The sequence below is a fragment of the Alexandromys fortis genome, unplaced genomic scaffold, assembly GCF_014885135.2.
Source record: "Alexandromys fortis isolate MF-2015 unplaced genomic scaffold, M_Fortis_MF-2015_v1.1 scaffold_38, whole genome shotgun sequence".
NCBI lineage: Eukaryota > Metazoa > Chordata > Mammalia > Rodentia > Cricetidae > Alexandromys > Alexandromys fortis.
In genome coordinates, this window is record NW_026067916.1 from 516,402 (window position 1) to 528,509 (window position 12,108).

Consider the following 12,108-nt stretch of genomic DNA (forward strand, 5'->3'; position numbering starts at 1 on the left):
CCTCTCTGCACACTCACTCCACCTCTCTGCACACTGACCCCATCTCTCTGCACTGACCCCATCTCTCTGTATGCCGACTCCTCCATCTCTCTGCACTGACCCCATCTCTCTGCCCTGACCCCACCTCTCTGCACACTGACCCCATTTCTCTGCACTGACCCCATCTCTCTGCACTGACCCCATCATCTCTCTGCACTGACCCCATCATCTCTCTGCCCTGACTCCACCTCTCTGCCCTGACCCCACCTCTCTGCACACTGACCTCATCTCTCTGCCCTGACCCCATCTCTCTGCACTGACCCTATCATCTCTCTGCACTGACCCCATCTCTCTGCACTGACCCCATCTCTCTGCACTGACCCCATCATCTCTCTGCACTGACCCCATCTCTCTGCACGCTGACCCCCATCTCTCTGCATGTTGACCCCACCTCTCTGCATGCCGAGTCCTGCATCTTTCTGCACACTGACTAACTCTGTCTTTCTGCACGTTGACTCCATCTCTCTGCATGTTGTCCAAACATGAATCATGGTTGGTTTCCCCTTTGCTCCTTACCATTTATTGTGAATTTATCCTTTTATTTCCATTGTTATTGTCATTGGCACAACTAAGCCCTATAATGTAACTACTACAAAAATCCCTTGAGTGTTCTCTACTGGCATTCTCAAGCGTACTATTATACTATAATCTTCTAAATCCTTTTAAATATGTCAATTTGTTGCTCAGATTTTGTTAGCTCCTCATAGCTAATTAACAGGGTCACCCTTATCATATAGCAAGCATGCACTGTGTGCTAGGTACTTCATCTCACTTTGATGAGTCTGCCACTTAAACGTCATGACAGCCCTCTCATTTTAGAGATGAAGAAACCAAGGCAAAGTTAGTGTCTGTGCCCAAGATCCTGTAGCCAGGACTAGAAAAAGAGTTAGTATCTTATATTCTTTCTCTATTTATACATTAAATGTATATATAATTTACATTATATATGTTATTATAAGGAATAAGTTAATACCTTTTATACATTGTTGATAAATATAGGGCCCATTTTTCTCTGTTATCTATTATATAAAGTCTGGTGTTAACTTAACTGCTAGAACATCTCTCCAGCTCCCAAGTCTGATATTTCCATTTGGGATTTTGCTGCTATGTTAATTTTTCTGTTGTTTTTTTTTTGTTTTGTTTTGTTTTTTGAAACAGGGTTTCTCTGTGTGTAGTTCTGGCTGTCCTGTAACTTGATTAATGGACAAGACTGGCCTCAAGCTCACAGATCTACCTGACTCTGCCTCCTGATTGCTAGGACTAAAGGGGTGTGCCACCACCATCCAGCTTTGTGCTTATAAGATTTTCATTTAAATATATGTCATCACTAAATAATAACTAAAATGTGTTTGGTAAAAGAATATATAAAGCAGTATTTTAATTCTAGAAACTTACCTGTTAACTTCTAAGCACACATGATGTCTTTAGAAGGCTGCTGAGGCTGTGGCTGTGAGTCTCTTGAGCAGTAGGTTATCTCCTTTGGGCTTTGGGAGATGGTGCAGAAGCAGCTCTATGGCTCGTGCACAGTTCGTTCATTTACCCAGCCCTTAACATGTTAATCATACCCAGCAGTACACTGTATGCAAGTCATTCTGATAAAAAGGTGTTTTTGATGGATAATTTTTAAACAAATATTTGAGCTAATAAGCACTAAGAGACAGACTAGGAGGTAATTAGGACTTCAGATCACTGTTCAGAGTTTAGGGAAGTCTGTTTTGAGAGGCAAACTGGCAATGTCTTGTTATATTTTGCTTAGCGTACACATAACTACTGTAGCTGATGGATCATAAATACTAGCAATAGGGAAGACATAACTCCAAAAGTACAAGTTTCCTTTTGTCTTTGCGGAAGAGATCAAGTTAATAATTTTACTCTTTTAACACAGGGATGTACTTTGTGGTTACCTTTTATGCACCAATATTGGCAATATCCCAAGGCTTGGAGAACTCGATGGTGAAATCACATCTACCTTAGTTGTGCAGCAAGGAAGAACATTAAACTGCAGGTAATTACCTAAACATCCCGTGATCAGATTAATCCCTTTAAATCCCAAGGACACCGCTTGGTCCTGCTATTGTTTCCAGTGTGTGCGCAAGTTCATGGTCGGAACCTGAATCTAGTTCATAAAGGTGATCGAGTCAATCCTAACAGGCGAGAAATGAAAGCTAGTAAGAATGGTGCATGGCGGCTGTTATGTGGCTGCTGGAGTCGCTCAGCAAAGTTTCCCTCTTATTCAGGACAATTTGCGACTTCTGGACAGAGTCATTCAGCACATGGCTGCTCATTTTGCTTCTTTCTGAAGCTCCACAAAATTAAATTTCCTTTTGTAGTTATATATCTGCAGGAAAGGTCAAAAATGAAGTAGAGGCAGTAGCAACCCAAATCTAGAATGTGTACACATAAATGGCTATGTGGCTCACACTTAGGGGAGCCTTTGAGAGAGCTGAGTTCATAGGTCAGGAAGAGGGAAAGCTGAAACCCAACCCGAGATGTCTAGTAACATCTCAGAAAACTGAGAAACTAGCAGCGTAATCTGTTGTTTAAGGAGGAATTAGATGAGTTTCAAGGAAGGTTTTGGATAAAGAGGCTATATGGAAGTTTGGGGAAGAAAGAAAAAGAAGAAAGGGAGTCTAATGCACAAATTCCTCTCACGATTCAGCCACAAAGGGGCTAGCCCACTCTCCCACTGGGGATTCAGGCTAGCCCACCCTCTCATTGGAGACTCAGGCTAGGCCACTCTCCCATTGGAGACTCAGACTTTGTCTCCACAGGGAATAAAAGAGAATGTTCCTAAGTCGAAGGGTTGATATCAGGGTCATGTGGAAGTGGTTCAGCCTTGAGGAATGCTCTCTGAGAATGTCCAGAAAGTTCCAGTTGTCTGTCTGGTCAGTACTGACAGGCATGCAAAGAAAGTTTCTAACATGAAAAATTAGAGTGAACAGAAAACCCCAAGAGACTTTTTATCATGAAATGAAAATATAATGTTCTACTTTAATCAAACAGACTATAAAAGAAAAAGATTCTCTTGGATTAAAATACAACAGCAGTAGTGAAGCTTAGTGGTTGAAATTGACTCCCTGGAAATAGGGCAACATCACACAAAATAAACGTCTACCTTTGTATCTTTTTTGTCTATCTGTTTGTCTATCTATCTATCTATCTATCTATCTATCTATCTATCTATCTATCTATCATCTATCTATCATCTATCTATCTATCTATCTATCTATCTATCTATCTGCTGATCCATCCATTTATCTTCTATCTATCTACCTATCTATCCATCCATTTATCTTCTATCTACGTATTCATCCATTTATCATCTATCTATCTATCTATCTATCTATCTATCTATCTATCTATCATCTATCTATGTATCTATCATCTCTATGTATGTATGTATGTATATATGTATCTATCAATCATCTATCTATCTTTCATTGCTTCTGTTTTCCTGAAGAGAATTAACCAATATGTTTACAAATATAAAAAAAAAAAAACTTGGTTTTTACTTAAAAAAGAAAGAGAGCAATGAGGACAAGCTCCCTGGTTAGAACAGAAATAAAGAAGAACAGAGGTAGTAAGGAGGAAACTGTCAGCCAGTGACATCAGAGACAGATGTAAACTTCATTATGGAAACTGTGGGGCAAAGAAGAGTCAACAGTTTCCACAGAAGAGGCTCGGGAATTAGAGTGGCCTAAGGTTTGTCACCAGGAGTCCAGGAAATCAGAAGACGTTGGGAAATTATTTATAAATTAAAATTTTGTATCAAACCAAAGCCAGGGCTCCTAGAACACAGCTCTAAGCCCAGAACTCAAAGGCTGAGGCGGGAGAAGGAAGAGTTTGAGATGAGCCTGGACTACATAGCAAGATCCTGTGTTAAAAATAAAAATCAAATACACTTCATACTAAAAAATGACATTTTACCGTGCAAATTTCCTCAAAATGTATTCTCCTACACCTCTTTTCAAAAAGCTAATGGAATGGTTATACCCCCATAAAAGTGAAGATTAAACAAAGGAAGAGAAAGGCAAGGTACAGAGGAAGCAGGTTCTTCACTGAGAGACAGCGTCACACAGGCTGACAGTGAGAGGGACCCAGGATTTACGGCTCTGTGCCAGGGACAGGGCAGAACCAGAGTAGACAGGAAGGAGATAGAGGGAACTGTAGGAGAGATCTCCCCAGAAAATGATCTGATGCTCGCTCGGGTGTGTTTTCAGTCGGGATTAGCAGCCAGAGAATGTGGGTTGGTTTTTCTAGTAAAGATGGTAAGTGCATAGGAAAGTAGACAAATGAAAGAATAATCTAAGGTAAAATAAAAAGTAATTCAGAAAGTGAAAGTTTAATTATTAGCATTTGCATAGTAATAATAGCGTACATATTTATTGTTGATTAAATCAAGTTTATTATGAAAGGGTAAGGAAAGGAGAAATTGCATATAGAACTATCAAGGGAAATAAGGAGATAAATTTTCTTGTATATGGAGAAATGAATTGATAATACCTACAGTTAAAAATAAAATAAATCAGTATAGTATACATTTTTGAGGCATAATAATAGCAGAGGACCAGTAGTGTAGAAAGTGGCTCTCTCCTAGGAAGGCTCTGTGCAGAGATAACTATTTAGTTTAAGAACCCAATTTACCTAATGCTGGGGAAATGACTCAGTTGGTAAAGTCTTAGTATTTAAACACGAGGACCTGAGTTCAATCCCTAGGACCAGCAGCATCCATGTAAAACATTTGAGCACATTTCCCAATGCAAGGTACAGACAGAAGGATCCTTGAGACTTGCTGGGGAATCTGTGCATTCCACATTCAGTGAGGACACCCTTGTGAGCCACCCTTGTGAGCTCCACCTTCAGTGAGGACACCCTTGTGAGCTCCACCTTCAGTGAGGACACCCTTGTGAGCCACCCTTGTGAGCTCCACCTTCAGTGAGGACACCCTTGCTCAAAAAAGACGGCGGAGAGCAGTTGAGAAAGACACTCAGCGTTGACTTCTGACCTCCACACATGTACACATTCATACACACAAGCATACACAGGCACACACACACATGTGTACAAACACATGAATGGAAACATGGACACAAAAGCACCAGTTCATGCTTTTGGTTACACATGCACAATAATTTTGATAAAAATTAATATGGAAATTTTTGTGCGAGTGTTGGCAAGGATCATATGAAAATATTAGTTATGCTTATATACTTTCAGCTCTTGTTGCTATTTAATTATTCTAAAAGAAAACATGTGCGCATGCTGTAATGAGCAGTGGCTACAGTGGTTTCAGCAATCCCACATAGAATTTGCACATATACAGTTTTGGGGAGCATTGTAAATCAAATCCAATTCCAGTTCTTATTTGAAACACATTTGAAATCTTGACACCTATGTAGTAAAGCAATTAGACTTGCATATGGTGTGCAAGGAAAAATAATAAAGCTAGCTAGTTATGGCCCTTACTGTAATAATTTTGTACAAATTATATTCAATTTTAAATTACATTTTAAATTAATTTATTTTTCTTTAACTAATTTAATTAATTTGAAATTAAATTTTGTTTAAATTCAGAGATAATACATTTATCCCTGAAAAGAGTTAGATTAAAAGTTTCCCTTACTTCCTACACCTTCAAGATATTTCTGGGTGTATGCCTGTAAGTAACCTTGGCACATGGAAGCGGAGTTGGAGGAGCTAAAGTCCAGGCTGGTTTTGTTTACATTAAGAGTTTGATGCCAGCCTGGGCTACATGAAATTCTATCTCAGTGAAACAAAAGAACAAGTAATTAAACAGCCTTTGACTACAGGTTTTTATGAAATCATAAATAGAAGACCAAAGAAGGAGTATTTCCTGCTTTTAGATTTATACTCAAGATGAACGTGAATTAATGGAACCCTGTTTTCTTCCTTGCTTCCAATTTATTGTCAGTGGCGGGCATGTTAAGCTTGAAGAAGATGTTGACCTTGGCTACGTGGAGGACGGGACGCCCTGCGGCCCTCAGATGATGTGTCTGGAGCATCGGTGTCTTTCTGTGGCCTCCTTCAACTTCAGCACTTGCTTGAGCAGTAAAGCAGGCACCATTTGCTCGGGAAACGGGGTGAGTGTCGAGCCTCGCCTTGGCAACCACCCATTTCCTCCTTACAGAAGCAGGTGGAATCCTGTAATCTCCTTCAGGATGGACAGTGTGCTTATCCACGTTTCTGGTTGGCACGTGAACACTAACTTCATCAAAGCTACTTGAATATTTTTGTTGTATAATCGAGAAAGTCCAGCAATAAGAAAACTCGCAATTTTCCTAATCAGTTTCTTCAGTCTTCCTTTTTTATGCTAAGAGGACGTCATACAGAGTAATGACAGGTTTTCTGTGAGACAGATTTTTAGCAAACTATAATGGAATTTAAATTTTTTTTATTGTTAGCTTTTTTTTTTGTTTTGTTTTAACATCTTGACTGCAGTGTCTCCTTCCTTGCCTCCCAGTTCCTCCCCCAACCCACTCTGGCCTCCCATCCACTCCTCCTTCATTTCTATTCAGAAAAAGGCAAACTGCCCACAGATATCAACAAAGCATGGCATATCAAGTTGCAGTAAGACTAAGCACCTCCCTTTTATATTAAGGTTAGTCAAGGTGACCCAGTATGAAGAAACGGGCCCCCAGAAGCTGGCGAAAGAGTCAGAGACAGCCCCTGCTCCCACTGCTAGTAGCCACACAGGAAGACCTGTCATGTGAGGCGTGAGAAAAGAAGAGCGAGCCAAATATTTAACTGCTTAGGTCATCCGGGTACAGCCGAGTCAGCACTGACCATAAATAACCGCTGTAGCCTCATCAGAGATGACAGCCAAGGCTCAAACTCGGAAATAGCAGTCTTCAGCGAACGTGCTGCTCGTGGAAGAACAGACAGAGTGGTACTTTTGACATTTTGATTCTGCTCTTCCAGAATTGTGTATCGGCTAGCATATTTACATTATAAGCCAAATGAACCCTCCATGAGTATATCCAGTTTTCTCATTTCATCAGGAATTCCTCTTTACTATCAGGTGTCTTGATTCTTTTTTTGTTAGCATGTGCTGTGGTTTTCTTTTTGCTGGCATTACAGACTCTTTGATTGAATTGTGTGTATTATCCAGATGAGGCAAAGGACCCTGTTTGGCAATTTGAAGCTTTTAGTCCTGATCATTCCATACGATGGATATCAGATGTCTTTGGGGGCTATGCTTGGGCTGACGGTCAAAGGATCTCTTTACTTTAGAATTTACTTTGGGAAGTAACCCGTTGTATCGTATGGCACATAAGAAGGAGAATGCATATAATTGCATAGCTCCGCTCCTGTAACCTAAGAGGGGTGTTTTCTCTCCTTCCTGTAAGGCCTAGGAGGACTCGGGAAAGTAGTTCTTGTGGGACCAAAGAATCTCGGGGAAGATTCTTGTGTCATGAATCACATTTTTGTCTTCCTCCTAGCGAATTTTAAATACACGCTAAAAGAAAATAGGGTTTATCTAGTAATGCTTATTTAAGGAATTAATAAGAATAAGATAATGTAAGTAGTATTATATATAGTATAAAATAATTTATAATAATCATGTGTTATAAAAGGTACTATCCTATATAATCAAAATATTTTATTTATTATTTGTGTATATGGTATGTGTGTGGGTATGTGCAGATGTATGCCACGAGATACGTGGTATCAGATAACATCTTGAAGGAGTCAGTTCTTTCCTATGCATAGAGTCCTGGGATTGACTAAAGTTATGAGGCTTACATGGCAAGTGTTATAACCATTGAGTCGCCTTGCCAGTCGCCTACATGTTTTTAAATTGTAGTAACAGCCGGGCATGGTGGCGCACGCCTTTAATCCCAGCACTCGGGTGGCAGAGGCAGGTGGATCTCTGGGAGTTCAAGGCCAGCCTGGTCTACAAGAGCTAGTTCCAGGACAGGCTCCAAAACCACAGAGAAACCCTGTCGCGAAAAACCAAAATAAACAAACAAACAAACAAATAAATAAATTGTAGTAACTCAACCATATGTATGGCAAGAAGCTAAAATCAGGATGGAGCTATTCTTTATGGATACCATCAAAGCCTGGGTGTGGTTGTTATGAGTACGGGTTACTTGCTTCCGTGTGACAGAGAACTGACATTTCTGCTGGCTCACCTTTGGGTTTTAGGTTTGCAGCAATGAGCTCAAGTGCGTGTGCAACAGGCACTGGACAGGTGCCGACTGCAGCACCCACTTTCCTCACAATGATGATGCAAAGACTGGTATCACCCTGTCTGGCAACGGTAGGTATCATAACATCTTTCCATGTAACTGAAGAGGATTTTCTCTATGGACATTTGCATTTGAGGTTTTTAGCATAACTCAAAAATAAATGGTACTTACATAATGAGGGGGGAAGTCTATTTTGTGAGACCAATCATTTTTATTAAAGTATAAAGATTTGTCACTCTGAGTATAATTTCGCCTACTGACTTCACCTTATTCTGTATTACTGCAGAGACTTTTCAAGTATTGTAATTACCTAAGGCTATGAACACAACCTAGCATCTTTTAATCAATTTATTCCTAGATAATTTCATGCACGTGTACAGTACACTGCCACACTCATCCCTCCCACACTCCCTCATCCCCCTCTCACTCCCAGAAACCCCCTCCTTGCTCCTATCGAGTTCTCACCCAACTTTCATGCCTTTTTTCTTGTGTTTTCATTTTCTAACATTTCTTTGAAGTAACATTTCTTTGAAGTTAAGAAAGTAGACTGGTGCCAGGCGATGGTGGCTCACGCCTTTAATCCCAGCACTCGGGAGGCAGAGGCAGGTGGATCTCTGTGAGTTCGAGACCAGCCTGGTCTACAAGAGCTAGTTCCAGGACAGGCTCCAAAACCACAGAGAAACCCTGTCTAGAAAAACCAAAAAAAAAAAAAAAAAAAATAGACTGGTGTCGGAGTGGTTAGGAGTGGTTAAGAACACTTGTGACTCTTGCAGAGGACCCAGGTTCAGCTCTCAGTACCCACATGATGGGTTACAACTATCCATTAAGTCCAGTTCCAGGAGAACTGGCCCCTCTCTCCTCACCTCATCCTGCCCCAGGCATGCACACGCTGTGTACATACAGGCAAGACACTCATACACATAAAATAAAATAATAAAAATAAAGTGTTTAATTTTAATGGATAATTACATATTTTTGAACTGAATAAATAAAAATGAGTTGACTTTTAAGCTTTTAAAAGCCATTCTTTGTTCTAGTATCTCATTTCTATAGTCTAAACTATGAAAAGCCTGGAAGCAATGTAACTGTCCAAGGCAGCAAGGACTGAGGACATGGGTCAGACAATGACAGGAGGCGGGGGTTGGGGGTCCTAAAAACTTCATTGGCTAAAGAATAAAAGAGGAAATTAAGTGGAGGCAGTTAAAGAGTTCACACTTCGGAGATAAAATTTCCCCTTAAACAGTAATGCCCTTTGCATGGAATAACGCTCACCTCCCAAGGCTAAGGACAAACAAAGGCACTCATCTGAGTCATCTGTGCAGGTCTGACATCTTAGTAACACGACTTTAACAAGGCCCCAGATGTCCTCAGGTAATGATGGTGAATGGTCACATGGCTCTTGCTCCCCAGGTCAGTGCAGTAGTAGTGCCTGGATCTCAGGGGTTTCCAGGAGACGTGACTTAGAAGTAGTCACCCTGAGTTCATTGCTCCCTGTTTAAATTTCTGGAGGACCAGGAAGGGTGGGCATGCATGCTGAGTCTTAGGTAAAAAGGCCAGCGCCTTTCACGAATCAGATGATACTGTGCGAGAGTTACTCAGATGATACTGTCCGTGTGATAGTTACTCAGATGATACTGCTCGTGTAATAATTACTCAGATGATACTGCTCGTGTAATAGTTACTCAGATGATACTGCTCGTGCGAGAGTTACTCAGATGATACTGCTCGTGCAATAGTTACTCAGGTGATACTGTCCGTGTGATAGTTACTCAGATGATACTGTTCACTCATTTTCTTCCTTGTTTTCCCTTCTAGGTGTTGCTGGCACTAATATCATAATAGGAATAATCGCTGGCACCATTTTAGTGCTGGCCCTCATATTAGGAATAACTGCCTGGGGTTATAAGTAAGTCAAAGTTTTCAGTATTATTACTATAAAGATTTACTTTAAAGTATTTTGATTAGGGGCTAGAGACGTGGTGTGGGGGTTGGAAATACCACTGGCTCCTGCAGAGGACTCAGTTTTGATTTCCAGTACCTGTCTTGGGTGGTTCATAATTCCAAGTGCCTCTAGTTCCAGGAGATCTGACACCATCTTCTAGCCTCCGTAGGTACCTGCACTCACATTTGTACGTGCACACACACACACACACTCACGCACGCATGCACGCACACCCATGACCAAATGTTAACTGGAAGGTTGTATATAGTTATCTCTATATTTGTATTGAGCATCAGTCTGGTCCAGCAATCAGAGATTACCCACCCTTAGTATGGTTAGAAGTAATGATAATTCATCACATTTTAGGTTCTGAAACAACTCTTTTCCTATTTGGACAGCACTGAACGTTGTTTTAAGGTCACTGTAGTGACTCAGTCTTAACTGTGAGTGAATGCATACTGCATCAGGCATCACATCCAGAGCACAGCCCTTTGTCCTGTCGGCCATCCATAAGTGTGGGCTTCTTCCTGTGCGAGCAGACTCTGTGAGACTCAGTTTCATCTGCAAAATTCAGATACCTAATTCCCTCTTCAGTCCAATTCAATCCTAATTCAAAATTCGTTATATAATTTTTTGTCTTAATTTTTAAAAGTTGAGAGTAATCTGCTTTTGAATATTTAGTAGCCTCATACATTTGCTAAGTGGTGGATTCCAAACATTTATATGTCTAGTACTTTAAATTTCCCTTATGAAGACTTATAATGTAAATTTTTCTTTAGTATTCTAGTAACTAATGTCATGACTTAAATGTAGTGTAACCCTTTCATTCTTGAGTTAGGTTTTTATTGTCAGGGCAAATACCTGAGAAAGGTTCTCTATGGCTTACGTTTGAGAGGTTCCCGTCATCACGTGACTCTGTTGCTTTGGGCAGAAGAGCATGGCGGGAATCACGTGGTTGAGGAAAGCCGCTCGCCAGAGAAAGAGCTCACCACCATATCAAGCCCTCTGCCCCCCAAACTATTGGGCAGTGAATCCATGGGTACATTCTAAAGACCCCGATTTCAGGCACTGCTCCGCGGGGTCCACACATCAGCACACAGCTTTTGGGGACATCCAGATCCAAACTCTAATAGCTCTCTTTAATATTTCAACCTAAGGCCTCTGGTGAAGTCCCAGTCAGCGCCCCATCCCGGGCTTTGCCATTTGGAAAGCCTGCATTCTAGATGTTCACCTCACTTCATAGCATATTCCATCATGCATCCAATGTGGATCACGAAATTCGGAACTAAAATAGTTTAGATCTGGGGACAGAAAGATGGCTCAGCAGTTATGAATACATACTGCTCTTACAGATTGCAGTTCCCAACACCCACATTAGGTGACTCAAAACTACTTCTATCTCCAGCATCAGGGGATTTGACAACCTCTTCTGGCCTCTACAGACTCCTGTACTCACGTGCACATACAATACACACACACACACACACACGTACACACACGTACACACACGCGTACGCGCACACACACACGCACACACGCGCACGCACACACACACAAACAAATACAACTTTTTAAAAAGTTTTAAATTTAGAATTTACTCTGAGTCCTTTTTAAGATGATCTTTGTTCTGTGACTTACTACATTTGGAGAACATGCAGAGTAGTGACCTGCTCACAGTGAGCAATATGATTGTCGTCTGAAACCAAATCAAAGGAGACACCTTTAAATGTGTTATCTAGCAATTGTTTATAAAACTAAAACCCTGCAAGTGTTTTACTGAAGATGGAGCACAATTATTTCGCTGTTTGTACGCTGCCATATCTAAAATTCAGGAAGCCGCTTATAGATGGCTGTACCACAAAACCACAGGCTGGTTAGATAGTGCAACTCATGTGTGTGGGATAGCCTAGGGAA

General features: G+C 40.8%; 1 protein-coding gene across 11 annotated transcripts in view; it reads left to right on the plus strand.

Moving 5' to 3' along the window:
* The window catches only part of Adam22 (ADAM metallopeptidase domain 22), a 202,363-nt gene that overhangs the window by 159,342 nt on the left and 30,913 nt on the right, over nucleotides 1-12,108 (plus strand). For all 11 annotated transcript variants that reach the window (XM_050139756.1, XM_050139758.1, XM_050139759.1 and 8 more), the window contains exons 22-25: nucleotides 1,925-2,044; nucleotides 5,972-6,140; nucleotides 8,209-8,323; nucleotides 10,068-10,158. In XM_050139756.1, coding sequence (XP_049995713.1) covers nucleotides 1,925-2,044; nucleotides 5,972-6,140; nucleotides 8,209-8,323; nucleotides 10,068-10,158 — 495 coding nt within the window. The remainder of the gene's footprint in view (nucleotides 1-1,924; nucleotides 2,045-5,971; nucleotides 6,141-8,208; nucleotides 8,324-10,067; nucleotides 10,159-12,108) is intronic.